Below are 21,544 nucleotides of genomic sequence, written 5' to 3'. Positions count from 1 at the left end.
CCAGTGTTCAATTCAACCACTTCTGTCATTCAAGGCTGAAAACAACAATTTGCAGAAAGTCTAATCTGGTGCAAAACAAACATTAAGGATACGTTGCTGTCTGGAGGAAACCTCATAACTCCGTTTTTGAGGTTTATGATTTTATTCCATAAATCAGTGCTTTGAACACCCTTTACGTGTGTGTGTGTTGTTTCGAAAATATTGAACCAAGGGAAAGTAGTAAAAAAAGGCATTGGACAAAATCTCTTAACTCCTTTGGACCCTCAAACGGTCTGCTAAAACAGCTAACTCCACCACGCTCTCTCCTTCTCATGCAAGTAATTGGCAATATCTAAAGTCACAACACCAACTTTGATGAGGCAGTATTGCATCGTTTAAAAGATATATGGTTTTATTAATTTCCTTAAAAACGTATATTTTTCATTTCCTGAAAAATGAAAATGTTGGAGTTATGACTGAGGTTTCCTCCGGACAGCACAGATATGTGTTTTCAACATAAAATGAAAATATTGTCAACCTTTTAAAAACACAACTGATAATTATTTATCAATCATTGGCAAATTAACAGTTTTTAATGTACATTTTAAAGTTGGAGGTAAAAGTGATTTGGCCCCACTACTCTTCAGTGTATGCCTACTGTCAGAATAAATGCTCATATCTAGAGGGTAACAAGACAACTCACCCCGTTTATGTTTTCCTCACAGAATTTTCCCCAGTGAGGGGTGGGATAGGCTGGACAGCAGACGGCTGGACTTTGAATTTATCTAACTATAAACTTTCATGACAGCAGACAGTACAAATATAATTTATGAAAAGCTACTACAGTTTTGAGTGGGCAAAACCTTACATTATACTAAATAATACTAAATTGTTTATGGGTCAATATAAGTAAAATAATATAGCCTTTCCACAGGAGTATCTTTTTATATTTTTCCAAAAAGAATACAAACAGCCAATAGCATATTACAAAGTTATCCCCCTCACTGGTTTAAATTCCGGGAGGAAAAACGGGCAAGCACCGGGGTGAGTTGTCCAGTATTCATCTAGTATAACCAGTGTGTTTAACAGAAATAAAACCATGTTTGTTTTTAAATCACAACATATTTTAGGAGTCTATTTAAAAAAATGGGATACTAAACTAAACTTATGAGGTATCCTTGCAACAGCACATGTACAGGCCTACATTCTTTAGTTGATGATTAAAAAAAAAAAAAGGTTAACGTTAAAAAAGGAAAACCTGTTGAAGCTTAATATGATTTAGAATATTTCCAGAATTATAATTGAAATTATTATTTTTTATTATAGAAACATTTCAGATTTCTGGAGGAGACAAATACTTTACAGTTCGACATAACAGATTTGTAAGACACCCTCAAACATATGCTTTTTATTTTTAAGCAACCAAAAGTGTGTTTGTCCTTTTTCGTTTCATCTGTGGTGTCCTAATTTAACGTAAGAGCTTTGGATTTATACCGAAGAGAGAAAAGTAAATTTATCAGACGGACAGTAATCGTCAGTTTAGAATGAGTGCAGTCCAGTTTACAGATTAAGTCCAGGATTTTTACAAATACCAAAACATAGATATCATCAGAATCCACATTGTGTACAGAATCCAGTCCATGATTTTTTTTTGGAATCTGACGATGGAACAAATTCCAAGTCAGTTCACTTAATGTTTCATAAAATTATTTTCTTTATATTTTAGTGTTTATTCCTCATGTTTTAACATTTTTTAACATTTTCTTTTACATACAAGTGCCCAGATACAAATACCACAACATGACATAAGTTAACAACTGAAAACAGAGGTAACAGAGGTCATTTTCCTTCCAAAACAATATTTCAATGGATACTTTACAATTTGTTTGTTTATCCAATCACCAAGTTCATCATGTCCAGGATGCACTTGTCTTCCTAAAGTTGGTACAGCTTGTCCTTCAATAGTCAACCTTCCAACGAGCATCCCAGTGCCAATACCTGCAACCCATACAATGTCTGCTAACAGTGAGCAGTGGGCTGGCAGGAATGATCTGTAACCCACTTGGACCAACTTTGTTCTATTGACACATCTTGAAAAGGGTTCAAATCATAATAAAACAAGGGACACTCAGGAAATAAGAGGGTTTTGGCAGCCATTAACTAGTCCACTTACTGTAACAAGTTCAACCAAAGGCCAGCCCTTCCTCCAATTTGGCAATGCTATTAAATTGTCTCCAGCCCAATCAATGTACCACTGATTAGTGCTGTACGTTTGCCATCTGGTTCAAAATTGTTCCTCATTAGCCAGAATATGAATCTGTGGTAAGGGAGGCAACAGACCCCCGAACAGCCTTTCCTCTTGTCCAACTTCGTCTTGCTTAGATGTTTATGTGACTTGTTGCAGCTAAAAGGAAAAGTAGTAGTTCATAGTTCTTCAGTTCCCACCTTGCATGTCTACAAAATTTGGCTTGAAAGTCTCTCACGGTAAGTATGAGTCTTTGTCTAGACATTCAGGTTTTGGGTGAGAGGCCCGGCGTCCTGAATTTTCTCAGCCCCTTGCTTGTCTATTTCCCGCTGTGCAGTCTCTCAGCAAGTCCGGCATGTTCCTCTTTACATTTAAGCAGTTTTTCTTTGAAGAGCATAGAAGGAGTTTGAGTTCAGAATGTATCAATGGTTGATGGCCCATACTCAATTAGGTTCGACCCCCAATGCTACCAATAACATCACAGTGGGAATGATGTTACAACAAATGGCCACTACTGGCGTCACTGTAGCCGTGGCCAGTACTGTGACATGTCCCCTTCACCTGGAACTTGGACTGGAACTGAAACACCAGGGGAAATCAGACCTGAAACAATTAGTATAATTAGTATGGGTATCACACAAAAAATAAGTATACTTTTTTGTATCAAGAGTCAAGACACAAGGTGCTTGCACAGACACTGTACTTACATGTTTGCTTGTTTTTAATTGAATATCTGTACTGTAAGTCAAGTAAGTAATGATGTGCTGTTAATGTACCTGTTGATGCGGAGGAGGTCATTGATTGGCTGTTGATGTGTGGCTGCATATGGGGTGGAGTGTATGTGTCATAACTCCTCCCATTTATTGTTGGGCTGGTAGGCAGCATGCAGGAATAAGAGCTTTGACTTGATGCCTGAAAATGTAAATGAATATATGTCAGTAACTCCTTACTCTAGTGCTCTGGTTCGCCACAGGGCTAGTAGGTAGCATTCGCGATAAGAGGTCTGACATTATTTATATGTTGATTAACAAATCAATATTGGTAAACGTGCATGTTAATAGCCTAAACTAAACTCTACAAACATGTATACAAAGGAGCCAAATGGCAAAAAAAAACCCATTATGGATGAAAGATTGGATCATATACCAGGCTATAGTGCTGTAGGCTTACTATTAACGGGATCCAGAGTTAGGACATTTTGTATGGAATTGATTTCATTAAACACTTTGACTACAGAACTAAGAGAGTTAATTAACTGTAGAACCCTTTCCCTGCGGTTCGCGAGTTGCCCAAGTTACGTTTTCATTGTTTAATCTGAGTTTTTAAGTCATACGGGCAATCCACCGGACAGAGTGAGATACGAGACGCGTTTTGATGACGTCATCGCACAAAGGTCCGTCACTCAGGTGTGCAAAGGGTTATGTGAAATGGAGTCCTTATTCACCGATTACCACTTTCAACACAAGCGATTACACCGTTTTAAAGTGGATTTTCATGACGAGCAACTCAGCGCCCGGCAATAAAACTGTTAACATCTCAGTCATATACAAAGGATAATAGTATGGATTATGGAAATACAGAATGAAGTTATATTTCAGTTTCAGCTCTACAAGGTTACCCAGCGAATGTATACACACAATATGTTTCTAAATCGAATCAACAGATCGCTATTAAAGTTGTTATTGACTGTCTGGAAGGGAAGCGTGCTAGTACTGTATGTGTAGGCAGGGCATTCAGACTTAATTCAGACCATAGACTGTAAAAGATATGGACAAAGCGTTCGCCGGGTCTAACATGGACGTAAAATGAAGCCTGTTATTCCTGCACTGTAAGTCGCCATCTTTCTAGATCCGTTTGGTACCAGCTGGCCATTGGCTGGCTCCGTTTTGGACCAGCTGGCCATTGGCTGCCCAGACAACGAGGCGGGACTTCCCCCCTTCTTCTCCGTTGGTTTTTATTTTGACTCGAGTGGGAGGGGAATCCCGATCATAGACTGTAACGGTAGCCACGCCCCTCAGAACATACGCGATGTTTTTTTTTCTTTATGGTCATTTTTTTAATTAATGGGACCATAATTCTCCAAAAAGAATATTATGACATTAGAAATGAGACTTTAAACTAGTGACTGGAAGAAGAAAGTATTCATGACCATGTTTATTAAGGTAATACAGTCTAGGTGAAGTTGGGCCAAAATACATGGGCCTCTATGGAGCTATGGGGCTTTTTGGGTCCAGTCCAGCGCCACAACAGGCCATTATATGAACTACCGATTTCAAATGAGGCTTCACGAAATATCTGGCTGACTGCCCCCCTGATTCAGACTTACTTGCATAGGCAGGCTAGTTGCCATACTAAAGCTGGGTATGCTGTAGTTGTTGGACAGAACTGATTCTGTCCTCCCCAACATGGACCCCGATGAGAAGGAAACTGACAGGGTGGATGGACAGAGACAGAGAAGGGACAAACATGACCAGAGATTAAAATAGGGTGCATTTTGCATCCAAAAACTCAGTTTATAGCTAAGGGACGCAATAAAACAACGACCTCCTACTGTACTACTGTACTGTGTTTTATTCTAGTTTATTTTGCTAGCTTTAGTTATAATAATCATTTCTTCTTCGGTTTTCTACATGAATATAACCACATTATAACCATATAAAATGAAATGGGAGTTAAATGCTGCAATTTGCATTCCGGGACTCATTACATTGAAAACCTATTTACATCACTGCATGACATAAGATGTCACTTTTCTCAGACCAATCCCATAATAGTCTGACATGACATTTTGTCTTGTTTTGATACTTTGCACGTAATTGATCATGATAAAATCAGATTTATGCTTCTGTGACTATAAGTGATGAGTGACAATGTGTTGAGCGACATGTCATTTGAAAAACAAAACGTTATTTTCAATGAAGAATTTGTTGTGGTGCATTGGAAATAGGCTACATACTGTATATTGCGCTAGTTGACAGTACCTGGTGTTGCAGGCTGTGGTAGAGGTTGGTACACATTTGTATTGAAGCTACTACTAATGGGAATGTGGTTTGAGGTGTTGGATGCCTGGCGTCGTTGATTTCTCAACTTCTCCTCTCTCCTCCACTTTGCACGCCTGTTGGAAAACCACACCTATACACAACAAAACCCTGTGTTAATTTAACTCCCAGACCTTTCCGGTCCATTTGTACAAGTCTGGCATTTCCATACTAATGCACAAAATGTGCCAACGCTAATGAAATTGGCTCTGGCACATTTGTCTGTTTTCCAGGCTACAATTGTACAATTTCTGATGAATGTTTATTACAACGGCTACAATTTGATTATAAACTGAACAGCTTCAGTTTCAATATGTGTCAACATTCCATCCAGTTCATTAACACCCATTATGTGTGCCCATACTTATCCATATGAACAAAATGACAGAATCTGGAAGATAGAGTTGATCGATTGCACATTGATAGCAATAGAATAAACCTACCTGTATTCGTGCCTCTGGCAGATCTATTTTGGCAGCAAGTCGTTCTCTGGCAAAGACATCTGGATAATGAGTTCTTTCAAATTCTGAAACAAAAACACATTGTTACTTTAATATCGTGTAACTGATACAGAAATAACCCAGTGTTATAATTTATCTTAATTATGAACTCATGGCTATAGTCAGTCAGAATAGTCACTGTCACATATATTTATGTGGTGCTATCTTAGGCTGCAGGTAAGGCAAGTTTATTTGTGTTGCTGATTTCAACGACGCAATTCAAAGTGCCTTCACAAAACATTAAGAATAGAGAATCATTATAAATTACATCTATGGAGAGTTAAGAATAATACATACATATAGCTGAAATAAGACAGAAATTAGAGATTAAAATGTAACAAAATAAGTGAACCCAAAATATCTCTAAAAATGCAGTAGCAAACAGAACATTCTTTAGTTTTGATTTATGCAGTTTTCTCTGCGTTACAGTATGCGAATATAACACAGGACGCTGCATTCAAATCACAATATTATAATTGCAAACTAACTCAGGATCCAAATGTATCATGACAAATGTTCACCTTTCTCTAGCGCCTCTATCTGGTCCTGTGTGAAAGAAGTTCTGTTTCGCTGGAGTTTTCTCTTGAGCTGAAGTCTCATCTGAGTCTCTTCTGTATCTTCTCCATTAGAACTCACTGAATTGGTGTTCTCAACTCCCCCTGTCTGAGGACAATCTAGAGAGAGAGAGAGAGAGAGAGAGAGAGAGAGAGAGAGGTGATTAAAAAGAGTTTAAGCTAAGAAATTATTAGCATAGGGCTTGTTTAAAGGACCCTCATCTAAGCTTCACTACACAGCCCCACTCTTCTGTTCATTCTTTTCAATATGAATCCAGTTTAAATCAAGTGTTTGCAGAGCCTTTGAAGACAAGTCCTCTTGAATGAAGAGGAGAGCTGCTTTTCCCTGCATAGCAGAAAGACGAGTCACTTCTCAAGGAACAAACGCATGGAGTGCTGCTTGTGTGTAAAAAGGTGTCCCTCTAGTGCTCTTCAGTTTGGAGTTATTGAAAGACTTCTGAGACACTAAAGAAGGTATACTAGTCGATTTAATCAAAGTTAATTTGAGGGCGACTCCCCCTGCAACTTCCCCTGCTGAAGGCCATAACCACGATGACAATCATGATTCATACTTAATCAGTGTTGTAGTGCTACGCCCAATAAGACACGCTCGTGAACACATGCACGCGCATTTGCGTGCACGTGCACACAACGTGCACAGACACACGCTATAAAACATGGAGACATGTTACTACAGTATATAGCCTACTTAGAAACGGGGTTTACAATGCTTAACCGTATCCAAAAAAGGTCAACAACAAAAAAAGTCAAAAAACATATTTTTGCCCAAAAAATATTTTAGGCTCTCCACTCCCCACCCCCTTCCTGCACTTAATTGTATGATGACATTGCACGGTCAAAGTTTAACAGCCACATGGAGCTGCCTTATAGGAGTGAGTCAGGACTTTTCAGTACAGTGTGTCCTCCCAAATGCACACATAACCTCACCCTGTGATACACCTGCAGGCCTGTTCCCTGTGCCTATCTCCCACCTGCTGTCAAACAGCATGAGCTTCACTGTATCCTCAATGTTCATTAGTCAGGATTTTTGCAACATACCTTGATTCCCTATAATACTCTCTTCAGACTTGAAAGAAAATAATAAAATAAGATATCGTTTGGTTTCCAGGCTAAGCAGCACCCTCCTTCCCAGCAGTCCAGACAGACAGTGGCCTGGTTGGTGGTTCGATTCCCGTCCGGGTCATATACCAAAGACTTTAAAATTGGGACACAATGCCTCCCTGCTTGACACTCAGCATCAATGGGTTGGATTGGAGGTCAAATCACTGCAGTAACGTGTGTGACTAATCGTACGACTTTGACTTTGTCACAGTCCATGCAGAGACAGTGCCAGAGATGGTCCACCTCCATGACTCTAATAGGACATTATAGGAACCCAAAAGCTTTTTTTTAAATCCCACCTGGAGGAGGCAACCAAACTCAGCAGTACCAATCCCCTCCTATTAGGCCCCGGCCATTTGTACCAAACAAGATTCTCTGTTTTCTTCAAAACCCACTTTTTGCTGCTACTACTACTAAAACTATATATCTCTCGAGTCATGTGATCAACGTCTTTGGAAGGTTTCTGACATCTGATACAAAAAAGGATCTGCTCTTTTTTAGTCACCCCACCCGTATGAAGGCATACGGGTTCATTTTAATCTGGCCATGCATTATCCAATTAAAGGCTTTTTACTTTTCTGCAAGAGTGCCTTGGTCTCATCCTTTTTGCATCAATTCACCCAGTTGTACCAAAGTAGCACCTTGTTGTAGATTTTGACTCTGGCGAAACAGATGTGCTCCTTCCTCTCTTCTCTCTTTTTTTGTTGTTTACATTACTTTTAATGTTTTGGGGTTAAATTTCCAAATTTCAGCAATGCGTTGATTTGGACTTTTGAATACTTTAGATATCTTTTCATGTATGCACTTTTGAATGCTTAAAGGAGCATTCAGTGATTTGGGTGATTTTGAACCCCCCCCCCCCCCCCCCCCCCGCCCCGGTAACAAGATGTGCACATGCACTACAGTGGGGGGACACGCAACAGCCCCCGCTCGATCATGATTGGCAGAAGGCCCCTCTCTATCCTGATTGGATGAAGGCTGGGCCACCTAGCCAAAAACGACCCCCAGGGGTTAACTGGGGACAGGGAGGAACTTTATATGGTCAGCACACTCTATAGTAGGGAGGATTATCACAACGAGAAAAAAAAAAAGTTATATTTGAATTAAGTGAAATCACTGAATATACCTTTAAGTATTCTTAAAAGAAAGTACTCTTTTAACTCAAGTATAAATTTGACTGAGCAAACATTCACTTGTGGTCACTTGTAATTTCCGACCAGGAGTATATCTTTACTTTGACTCAAGTAGTGGGGTTGAATACTTGGTCCACCACTGCATGGTAACCACTCTACTAAGACCTGAAAATATGAACACAGGGGCCCCTTTTCCACCGGTTGGTTCCCAGTGGGAACCGGTTCAGTTCTTTTTGGTTCTTAGTCCATGAGCCAGAGCTCCAAAATTGAAACGTTAATTATGAATTGAGTGGGCAAAACCATACCTATATTAGATTGTTATCATCATTAAACTTCCCCAATTGAGTACTTACACGAAGACAATGATTTATTGTATTACAAATTTTACATTTTTAAATATGCAAATGAGGCATTATGTAGGAAAATATGCAAAAGAATCAAAAATATGAAAAAGCTACTACTGTGGAAGGGTTATCATGTATTAATTTACTTGTATTGATCCTATAAACAATTTAATATAGGGTATAGTTTGCCCACCAATTTTGGAGCTCTGGCTCATGGACTAAAAACCAAAAAGAACTGAACCGGTTCCCATTGGGAACCAACCGGTGGAAAAGGGGTCTCAGTGAGCTCCTTTCCTGCAGTTCCTGTTATTCCCACACCATCGTGGTCTCAACTCTACTGCCCCGGAATAACCCAGCTCTTCGTGCCATACAAGAGTTCAACAAAGGGTTATGGGGGTGTGCATTGGTCCCGAATGTCTGCTTGAATTCAGACTCAATTGATCCACTCAACTGAGAAAATTCACATCAATTGATTCACAACATTCACAATTGATTGCACAATGTGCAAACTGTCAAAGTATAGTAAGCTTTTGTTTTAAATAAGACCCCTCTCTGGCATAACGCTAAGAAATATACACTGTACATTGAAGTGATGGGATCTCCTGTAGGACACTCATCAGTCAATCAACAGTCTGTGATTTATTCATGTGTTCCTCTCCCGTCATGAGAAATATGAACCTCCACATAAGCCTACTCATAGTGGATGTTACAGCTTGTACATTAATATAAGCCATAATAGTAGGCTATGTTACATTGTGGTATATATTAATATTATCCATGCTTGAGAATATGCCCGGGGTCTTGGTATCAGTGTTGTTTTCGTCTAATACTACGACGATAAATGTTCGTCGACTGCCTTTTTTCACTGGCGAAAATGTAATAAAAACTAAGGCTAAATATACTGACAATTTCGTCAACAAATAAAAACTAGTGGACAAGAGATCCAGTATAAGTCATTTTACAATTGGTTGCATGCTGAAAATAGCAGATCTGCAATTTCACAACGCAAGTGTAAAAACAGTCATTACGACGGCATCAAGGCCCGCCAAAATACATTTTAGTCGACTAAATCAACTGTAGATTTATTCGACTGAAATCTTATGATATTTAGTCGACTGAAACTATAGACTAACACGTTTTAGTCATATTTTGGTCACCTGAAATGTGACTAAAATATGACTAAAACGTTTTATTCCAAAGACTATGGCTAAAACTAAAATAGAAATTCGCTGCCAAAAACAACAGTGCTTGGAAAAAAACAAACCATGGACTGTATAATATTCAAAAACCTTTTCATGAGAATGCATGGCAGTTTAGAATAGGTAATCTATCTTAACCCATTCTGACCGGGCACCGATTTTGGTGTTGGCATCATGTTATGCTTTAGCTATTGAAAAATAGCAGATCTACAAGCTCATATCGCGCCACCGAGTGGCGCGATACGAGCTTGTAGGTCTGCTATTTTTGAAAAAAATCGAAGAACGACTGACATTTTTAGAATCTGATCTCAGGTCAGAATGGGTTAATCAGACCAGTGTGTGTCCGGCGGAAACCTCGTATGAATCTGATCTCAAGGCAGAATGGGTTAAGAATCATATTGGATGCGAGGCTGACTGGAGCTCTCTCAATAGAGTGTACACATCATCTGTGGTGCTAGCCTAATTATTCATTATCCCCAGTAGATCAACAGTGACTGTGGAAAACAGAATGAAGGCATTGCTTAGTGTCACACTCAGTCAGGCGGAAACGGAGACAAATGGGACCAGACCGCACATGGCTGCTGCAATAGGCAGCCTTTTCACACACCCACACGAGCAAGCCTGCACACACACACACACACACACACACACACACACACACACACGCACACACACACAAATGTGCACGTGGACACACACATGCACACACACTCACACACGCACACACACACACACACACACACAAACTCCCAGAGCCAAATATATGGCACAGCAAAGTCTTTTTCTGGGAGAAACACAGTCAAATGATTCATTTTCGTTTGTACTGTTGGAAGAGTGGTAGTGTAGAGGTACAGGCTACTGTAGTATAGTACACAGTGAAATTGAGAGTTAATATTGTAACTGGTATTAGTATAGGGATTGTAATTGTGGTACTATTATTAGTAATAGTGGTAGTAGTCTGACGGAAATGTACGCATCCTACCTGACTCCCGTTTTTTTTCCCCCACAGTCTAAATTTCCATAGAATTCACCTTTAGCTAAGCCCCGCCCTCTCCCACTTAGACACTCCCACTTGGACACTTTCCAGCCGGGCTCATTCATTCCAATGTAAAAATCATGGATTTTACACATTGGTTCATTTTTTAAATCTCTTCCAAATCCGTCAACAAGACCTGCCATATGCACTGGAAAAATATGTGCTTGACATTTCTTGTTTAAAACAATGTTTTATCATATAGGAAAACTATTGGTGGAGAGGTTTGCGTAAACCATGTTAAGCTTAGCTGTGATTGAGCCATAGCAGTTTGGGGAGGGGCTTAGTTATAGGTCAATTGTTTAATATAATGTCAAATAAGAACTGTGTTTGAAACATAAAGAAATGTGCATGGCACTTTGACTCATAAGGATATGAAGCATCATCTGACAAAATCGCTAATGTTACTTCCACCAAATTAGTAAAACATTTTTCAGAAACAGACTCGAATATGAGTGACTGACTATCGCAAACGATACAAAGCCACCTCCAGGTCAGTGTCGTGATCTTCAATATGGAGACGGCCATATATGGTGGCGTGACCATAATATCTCTGTGACTGACGGGCAACTAGTTGTAGTGATTGTTATAAATGGTAAATGGTGCATTTATATAGCGCCTTTATCCAAGGCGCTTTACATAGATTGTGCATTACATTCACCCATCCACACACGCATTCATACACCGATTGCGGCGGAAGCCATGCAAGGCACCAACCTGCACTTCGGGAGCAATTTGGGGTTCAGTGTCTTGCCCAAGGACACTTCGACATGTAGACAGGAGGAGCCGGGATTCGAACCGCCGAGCGATGGATCATTGGACACCCAGCTCTACCTCCTGAGCCACAGTCGCCCTGTCGTAATAGTGGTAGTCGTATGTAGGTTCTTACCAGCATTGGGTAGTGTCGTCCCGGGGTACCACCCTGACCGGCCTCCCCAGTTGGTCTGTCCATTGAGCATCCTGAGTTTGTCAAACATCCCGTCAGCCCCCACTGTCCCCATCTGAGGTTTGTCAGTGACCAGGTTCCTCAATACACGGTTTATCGATGACACCTATAGGAACAGAGACAGTGAATGCAACCATACCATCCATTTAGTTTGTTATTGGGTGATATAAAACTACAATACAGGTCTTTTTTAAAGGAATAGTGATACGCTAATTTAAGCGGTATGTAAGGTAGAGAATGTTAATACGGTATAATTAGGACGTCTGCAGTTATGGTTGGAGGTGGTCTACCTACATTTCTATAGAGCGTCGCAGTCCTGCCCCCTTTCATGACGACGCCAGGCCAAGGAAATCATTCCCAATGCATTTGCATTTTCCTCATAGTCTTTTCAAAAAGTATTTATTTAAAGACCTTATAAGCGTCGTACAAAGCCAACTCGAGTTGTAACAAATCATGACAACAATCGCAATATTTTGGACCAAACAAATAATTACAAAGAAGAAAAACAACAAAAAAAGTGTTGTAACCTGCCGTTTTTTTTCTTCTTTCTAATTATTTGTTTGGCCCAAAACATTGTGTTTATTGTCATGATTTGTCACAACTCAAGTTGGCTTTGTCCACGGCGTAAACGTCTTTAAATAAAATCGTTTTGAAAAGTCTATGAGGAAAATGAACAGGAATTATTTTCCGGGTCTCTCGAGGGGGCGGGACTGCGACCCTCTATTGAGAATAGTTGATCCTTGTATAAGGATCATTGCCAACTACTGGTTGTAAATGATGGGCGCACTGGACTGGACAAGATGTGCCGCCATATTTATTGTAGTTCAGACATTTGTGGCTATTACTAGAGAAACTTACACTAGGTATATTATCATTGGTGCAGGCTCCCTCTGCCAGGAGCCTGTCTCTGATCTCCCAGGCGAAAATGGACGGACACTCTCTCTTGTACTGGGCGATCTTCCCCACCACTTCGGGCGTCGCCACCCTGGGTTTGCTCCCTCCGATGGCCCGTGGGCGGATGGAGCCCGTTTCGTAATAACGGCCCAGGATCTTGCTCACACAGCCGTTGGAGACCTGGACATAAAGACACAAGAGACAAATCACACACATTATTCAAGACTGGTTGCTTGGTCGAATGGTGTTAAGGTTAGGAGGTGTTTAGGTGCTTACGTTTTCTCTCTCCGGCAGCTGAACGCTAGTGTCAGCTGGACTCTACAAAACAAGAAATAGGGCGGTAGAGCAATATGCAAAATGTAGACATGTAAACGTTATAATGCCAACAATAGCAATTTGTTCAGTTTAAGTCATGATCGGCCTGCCTGTAGCCGCGAGGAAGGTAGATCAAATAGAGTATTACATGTATAAAGTACATTATTAACCTCAACCTGCCTCTACAGTAATATGGCAAGCCAAGGTATATGTCAGTAATACTGTAAGTGGAAACTACAAAATACACGGTATAATTTGATTTGTTAGAAATATACATAATATATGTCATTGTAAACGGCAAAGGGAAAAACAAAACAGGGTCAGGGAGAGCATCATAAATACAAGCGGTAGGTTTCATGCAACAGTAATGTAATGATGTAAATGTAATGTAAATAATGATTTGAAAGTTATTAAAGTCAGCCCGTTATTCACCGTGCAAGTTACTCAGCCAGGCATTTCGGCAGGTTTAAGCACACACAATGTACTGTACTGTATAATGTACAGTATACTGATAACATACCTGTAATATTCGTGATATGTCACAGGGCCGAGCCCCACTATGGGCAAGCTCCACTATCTTCTGCCTGGTAGAATCAGGTAGAGGTCTGCCATTCACAAACACACCTCCCAGCTGGTTAACTCCACTATGACCTACACGCACGCATGCACGCACACACACACACACACACACACACACACACACACACACACACACACACACACACACACACACACACACAAAGGTTTAGGGATCACTCATCAGCACTTTAGCAATTTAGCAATTTATTTTGAATAGCTGTTCTTTTTGTATGTTTGCATTGTTTTGCAATGATTTCAGTTCAAGCATTAGGGAGATATCACATGGCGGAGGACATCAGCAATGACGACATAATTAGGTCGGGAATGACTGCAGCAAGCATGAGAGGAGGAGGAGAGCGAAGAGAACAGTAGAAAAGTATAGAAACACCAAATCCACAGCAAGCAAACCACAGAAAGCCATTTCCAGATCTATCCACAAGGCAATTACTGCACCACACACTGATCTGTTATGTTATAATGATGTGTTTACTATTACACACAACCATCTCAATCTGTCTGGCCTTTTGCATGGGGGGGGGTCAGATCATCATGGAATGACTTATGTACTGGCCATATAAGGAGCATGTCTTGAGTGTACAGGGTTAGATGAGGTCAGATCAACATATGGAATGTCAGAACAGGTGAGCTCCATACATGGAGATCTAAGGGTGGTAGCGGGGGACATTCTCTTGATTGTACAGGGCTTTATGAGGGCCCAGGTAGGGCCAGGCCTTAATTTCCGGGCCTGTTGAGAACTCTAGCTTTCACTAATAACTTTGGGGCAGGCCTGTCTAGAATTTGAAATTGACAGGTATAAGTGAAAAGGGAAACATCGAAGAGGAAGGATGGATGTGGAAGGTCAGAACAGGTTCTGACATATATCCATATAGATCTAAGGGTTTGAGGTTTGAAAGTCAGGTCAGATGTAGAGTTGCTGGCACGAGACAAAATGAATAGTGTGGGAATTAAACATGGCAAGACATACTGTAGGTTATGTGGTTAATGACAGTTAACAGTTGTGGCCAGTTAACAACACCTTCTCTGCTCCCTGGTGGACGAAAGTCCCAGCGCTTGACTGCTGACCCGGATAGAGTGATGCACGTCCGTTTTTGACGTCCATTTTAGAAGCTAAATATTTGCGTCAATGCTAGCGAGCTAAAATGAGGCCATCCTTTCTCTAAAAAACGCCAAAGTTCCAATCGGGCCGTTGGCCCAGTCGATGCCAAACTGTGCACACACACACTCCCTGGATGCCAACGACGAACCTCTGCACCAATTCCATAACAACCTGTTATAGCGCCACCATGAGCCAGAATTTTGCAAAACACATTTCTTTATATTACTCGCACACATTTGATCCATACATCACGCAAATGGGTATACACTATCTCGAGAAGTGGACCTGTCCACTTCTCCATATTCCATCCCCATTGGCTAAAATTGTCTTCCAAAGTTTGCAAGATGGGTCCATTTTTAACAACGCAGAGTGCAGGGAAATCTTTCATGCACATTCCCACTATGCCGAGGAAGAAATGCCTAATGGTGGCACTATAACTGGCCCATTCGTGTTTGTACCTATAACTGCACCGATCTGTGTAAATCATAAACACAGCGTCCGATTGCGGTGAAACTGTGCATGCATAATTCCCACTAGGCTGAGGAAGAATTGCCACTTGACGTTTTTCCCAAAAAACGCTCCTATCCTGGTGGAGACCCGTGCCCCGAGGGACACTTTCTCTAGTTTGACAGTGTGTTTATCTCCTTAAGATGTATTGATGAGTAATGTAATATAACATATTACAGTTTTTCTCAATCACTTTGGCTTTACACTTTGGCAATGGCAATGGTCCATGCGTGCAAATATAATAGGTACAAGGGACCTTTGTCCCTCTGTCAATCACACTCCTTAACAGAGTCCTTGCAGAGGTCAGACAGGGTAGGGGTCGAATCATGTTATGAGGTGATGATGTTCTTCTCCTCTTTGCACTAGGTATGTGTGTGGTATTTAAATGTTGTACGAGTCACTGTGTACCTTTATTGTCTTGTACTGTGTATTGTATCTGTATCTGTATGCTTGGGGTCCAAGACAAATCTCTCCTTCGGGAGACAAAAATAAAGAAACCTTTACCTAATCTTGACCTACACACGAACATGAACATGGGCATGTCATGATTGGCTTGTATATCGGCAATATGTTTTGAAAAGTGGTGAACAAAAGAAGAAGACCAAATTATAGACCCCTGGAAGACCCCGGTCAATAGGCTTTAAGTTAACATCCTCTAGTCTAAACTGTAAGTGCATAACTGTTATATGCTGCAAGTCTGCAAAATTGCACTCAAAACCAGTGTTGTATTTGGCAGCAAATTTTGATTTTAGTTTTAGTCAAAGTCTCTTGAATAGTTTTCATTTCGTTTCAGTCACAATTATCATAAGATTTTAGTCGACTAAATCTACAGTTGATTTAGTCAACTAAAATGTATTTTGGTGGGCCTTGATGCCGTCGTAATTACTGTTTTTACACTTGCTGAGAATAGCCAATCTACAAGCCCACAACACGTCGCGACGCATTGTAAGCTTGTAGATCTGCTATTTTCAGCACGCAACCAAGTGTAAAATGACTTATACTGGATGTATTTTCCATTAGTCCCTTCCTAACATTTTAGTCTACTTTTTATTTGTTGACAAAATCATCAGTATATTTAGTCTTAGTTTTAGTCATCGTAGCTTAGTTTTCATGTAGTTTCCATTTAGTTTTCGTCAGTGGAAAAAGGTAGTCTGCGAACATTTTTCGTCTTAGGTTTAGTCGATGAAAACAACACTGCACTCTATAGGAGGCAGAGGCGTCTATCAATGGGTTGGTCTGTTTGTCTCTCTCTTTGTGGGCGCTAATCTTGCAACCCCATGAGCAAACTGAAACTTTTCACATGATATCAACCTTTTGATATCATGTGAAAGATATCATGAAGTGTTTTATTTCTATTGTATTGTTAACTTTTTAAATCCTTTTTTTTATAAAAAAATGTTTTATAGGCTACTTTCATATTGAACATTTTCACAACTTTAATTTAGCACAGGAAGTCAATAAAGGTGGTTTAGGCTGAAACTCTGCCCAATTTGACAATATGCACAGCACTGCCGTGATAGACTGTATAAACGGTGCTGTACGTGATATTTCCTTGTTAAAATAAGCGTTAAATATCTCTATAGTCTGATGGTAGCCTAATCATTTACTATAGATTTTCGCAGAATACCAATTTCACCAATTTCATTCAACTCATGCATCCTGAGGTATTATTATACAAGATACAAACAAGTGAAATTGAGACGATACAAAAACTGCAGCAGACAAACTGAAACACTATAACACTGATATTGAACACTATAGTCTATTCTATAGCATTGACTGCAATAGAGCTTAATCTTTTAACCAAATAAAATATCACTCACACCCCCTTAAACCCCTCAATCAACAGACTGTGTGTCCAAGTGCCTGTTTATATGTGCCGGGATAGAACAGGAACCGAGTCTTTTATCTATTTCTATTCATGTGTGAAATCGCTGCATGCATGCATATGTGTGTGTGTGTGTGTGTGTGTGTGTGTGTGTGTGTGTGTGTGTGTGTGTGTGTGTGTGTGTGTGTGTGTGTGTGTGTGTGTGTGTGTGTGTGTGTGTGTGTGTGTGCGTATCTTGAGAACCATCCGTACGACTGACATTCGTGTCCCAAAGGAGTCGGTTTGGATATAGGCAGTTGTCCAGAACCACCAATGTAAAGCAAACATTAACCACTACAAACCAAGTAATAAGCGTGAACCACAAACCCTTTTGAAGGGTATACTGTATAGGCATGTACAGGCAAATCTAAAAACAAACATCTAATTCAACAATACATCAACTTTTGAATATAAAACAAACTGTGTGGATGCCACTGTGTGGATCAGCTGTGGATCAGTGCGTGTCTAGAGGCCAATTCAGCAAACACTAAACGTTGTTTATACAGAGGCCTCTGAGTGTGCTCACGTCCTTGCTTTATTTCCTTTAATCCCTGCTTATCTCCTTTCCTCTATACTACCTTTGAATTCTGGACCTACACCGTTGTCATGGCCTATACGCTACAGCACTGCACAATAAAGTCCATAGTGTTCGTTTAACTCAGAAGGAACCAAATGGACTCGGTAAAGGGTTCCATTTGTTCTCGTTCCACTCTTCTCAGTCAGATTTAAGGGATATTTCACTTAAAGTAAAAAATAAAACGTTTTTTTTAATTATATTTTAACAAACCCATTGTAACTTCAAACTCCATTTTAACCTAGATTCATCGAAAACACCCAACCTTTTTTTTCTGTTACTGATACTGCCCTCCTAATACGTTGCATTTATTTAAAAAAGGGGGAAAAGGGAAAATAAGCAGCAGCAGCCTGAGAAATAAATACAACATATATTAAATTTGGAGGGCAGTATCGGATACCAGGAAAAAGTACAGGTGTTTTCCATTAATCTAACGGTTTAAATGGAGGTTGAAGTTACAATGGGTTTGTATATAGAAGGGGCAGCTAAAATGAATATCAAATATCTAAACACTGAATCGAGCAACTTAAGAATTGTCAGTGGTGTTCACAAAACCTGAAATGATAAAATTACCAAGATTTTTACAGTGGACAGCACATCTATCCCTTCGCACGGCTTTGTCGTGCGAAGGTGTCACACTTCGAAAACAGCCGACCTACAAGCTCACAACGTGACGTGGATGTGAGCTTGTACACATTTCTGCTATTTTAGGTGCGTGGTACCATAAATTAGACTTCAGTCTCAGTCTATGAAGATATACCTCACCTGCTGTCCACAAGAAGACTAAACAATATCTCAATTATGCAAATGTATGTCTGGATAAAATGCATAAACATTAGCATATGTTTACGTTGAGACACCTGGAGACTGTCATTTAGTCAACAGTTATTAGTTCTTGTAGCACATGGCAGGAACAAATGTTACATCCACAATGTACATCATTCATTCTGAATGTGGTCATATAATTACAAATATCACTGCATACATTATAAGCAGAATTAGAAACAGAAAAGCTAAAGCAACGTCTCTGAATTATCTTTTAATTAAAATGCAGTTAAAATTATGACACTTAATTAACTAATTATTATTATTATTATTATTCATAATAATAATAAAATAATAACAATAATAATTTATTTCTGTCCAGAGATGTATTGTACATTTTAGTCAAAATGTCATATTTCCTTCCATGTGCAGGTCTTATTTATTTATTTGTGTATTTATTTATGTATGTTTTTTTTGTTTGTTTTTAACACAGCATCCAGAGGTGGTGGTTTTACCTACAGGCTAAAGCCCTGTGCTGTGCTGTTGCAGAGATTAAAGCAGGGATTAATATTAAATCAATTGTCCATTGTCTGCTAATGGCCCAGGGGGGGAAGCATATTGCACATTCATAAACCTCTCAACGTGGTCTTGATAAATCACACAACCACCTGCCAGCCACAAACACCCCATCATCACATCACGAGACAGATGCCACACATGCAGCAATGTCCTCGTTGTTGACTCTGAGAGCATTGTGGTGGCAGACCCATATGAGAGTCCAATTCAACCAATTTAGCGGCATGGTTCGGCATTTGATACACTTGCGTCGCTTATTCGCACCGTGTTGTGAGCTTGTAGTAGTTCACTACGACTTAAACATTTGTTGTCTAATTGCAATGTCTAATTTCTTCATGAAATTATGAAGAAAAATCATTTAATTTGTTTTTAATTCATGAGAATTTTTGGAAATATATATATATATATATTTGTTGAAATAATAATAATTAAAAACAAAATGTAGGAAACAAACAATACAGGGACCCATAAAAATGTGTCATACGACCTACAAATGGGTCCCGACCCACTGTTTGGGAAACAGTGGGTTATAGGGTCCATTTGGTTCCGTTTACACACTCGCAAGGCTATAGCGCTAACACTGAGGATTATGCTGTGCATCGCATCACTGAGACAGTCATGTTCAACATCACAGCTATTGGATTATTTGAAGTGCAGACGCTCTTTTGTTTTATCTGCTAACAAAGGTCAAACGAATAACGAATGTAACTTCTGTTTGAAGAATTTTCCCAAGGGTTATTGTTTGCCCTTTGTCTATGAAATCATGTTTTCTCTCTCTCTTTTGGATGCATCCTTTTCCCTGGATAAATTCCACCCTGTCATTTCCCAGTCTGAGATCATGTTCAGCTTCTGTTTTAGGGTTGAGTATTTCCCCTTCTATAAATCTTAATCACACTGCCATTTCCCAGAGGTATATAAGTCCAGGCTTCTCCTCTATTGACAGAGAATTAATAGACAGACATATGGAGTCAATTTGGCTTGGTCCCTCAGTGTTCTCACAGGGGAGTTGATACACACACACATGCACGCATACACACATGCACGCGCACGCACGCATGCACACACGTACGCACGCACGCACGAACGCACGCACGCACGAACGCACGCACGCGCACACACACATTCAAAGGCCTTTGGGAGCGGCTCAGAGCAAGACACAGCAACCTTCAATTTAAATTACCATCAAGTTCATTCACACCAGAACTAACAGCAATTAACTTTCAATTCAGGGAGTGGGTTTCCTTCAGCCTTCAAACATCTTATCCTATATTTTATATATGATCTGTAGAATCACCACCACAGGTTTACTTTCTAGCCAGCCATGCCTGAGATGAGAGCTCACAGCCTGGTGAACAGGACAAGAGCAGACAGTCGGTGTCTTGAGGTGGTTTTGAGGTGGTTCTAAAACTTCCATGATGTACAACATGGCGGGTTTAGGCAGACTCACTAGTAGATACCATCGAACCTTGGGCCATCGTACTATTATTGAATTAATGACAGTTATCTGGAGGAATGGGATATTATTATTATTATTAGTGTTAGTTTCAGGGAACCCCCAGACTCCCCCAAACAATTGTGTGAAATATTATTTTAGGGTTACTGCACGGAACATGCACCTTCAAAAAGATCCAAGTCAGAACCCAATTCAACAACCAGGTTATAATTACCTATTTAATTACCATGTCAAATAAATTATTATTTCTGACCGGCGCATCAAAGACATAAGGAGGAGGAAATATCATCTCACAGATGCATAGCATATCGGTCAAGCACATACTGTACACAATTAATAGTACTATTTGATAGTACTGGATTTGGAGGATTGGTCAACACTATTTTTAGAGAGTGAAAGAACTGAGCAGAAAAAAACATAGATTAAAAATCATTTGAATAGTGGTCTGCAGTATTTAGCTTTTTTTTTTTTAAAGCAAAGGAGTTGCATCTTCATCAGGTTTTTCATCCACACAACTCATATTTAAAGAGATATCCACTTCTTGAATCAACAGACTGTAAAGTGAATTGCAAGCCAGCAAGGTGACAATATGAGCCCAGGCCATCACATCTCTGTATAAGCAAACACATCATCACCGTCAACCCCCAAAATTAAAACAACAAAAACAAAGTCAAATCTCTAGGAATTATGGAGGAAGAACATCCGTTCCCTCATTAAGACCGTCTGACCATCATTTCTGTCGCCTAGTTTGTTACCGTATGTGTTTTTAATAGAAAGAAGTCTACTGGAGTTTTTGTTTTTGTC

The 21,544-nt window shown here is 39.9% G+C and overlaps 1 protein-coding gene across 1 annotated transcript in view; it reads right to left on the bottom strand.

Moving 5' to 3' along the window:
* Positions 1–2,744: 2,744 nt before the first annotated feature.
* Positions 2,745–21,544, bottom strand: part of LOC310857990 (paired box protein Pax-6-like) — a gene marked incomplete at both ends in the record, with an annotated part of 22,348 nt that continues 3,548 nt past the window's right edge. The window contains 9 exons of the mRNA XM_083764034.1: positions 2,745–2,827; positions 3,001–3,136; positions 4,551–4,651; positions 5,206–5,356; positions 5,706–5,788; positions 6,284–6,436; positions 12,037–12,199; positions 12,952–13,167; positions 13,823–13,953. Coding sequence (XP_083620160.1) covers positions 2,745–2,827; positions 3,001–3,136; positions 4,551–4,651; positions 5,206–5,356; positions 5,706–5,788; positions 6,284–6,436; positions 12,037–12,199; positions 12,952–13,167; positions 13,823–13,953 — 1,217 coding nt within the window. The remainder of the gene's footprint in view (positions 2,828–3,000; positions 3,137–4,550; positions 4,652–5,205; positions 5,357–5,705; positions 5,789–6,283; positions 6,437–12,036; positions 12,200–12,951; positions 13,168–13,822; positions 13,954–21,544) is intronic.

The sequence above is a fragment of the Protomyctophum parallelum genome, assembly GCF_964188405.1.
Source record: "Protomyctophum parallelum genome assembly, chromosome: 4".
Classification (NCBI taxonomy): Eukaryota; Metazoa; Chordata; class Actinopteri; order Myctophiformes; family Myctophidae; genus Protomyctophum; species Protomyctophum parallelum.
The sequence above is the reverse complement of the archived record's forward strand: the minus strand, read 5'-3'. Positions and strand labels throughout refer to the sequence as shown.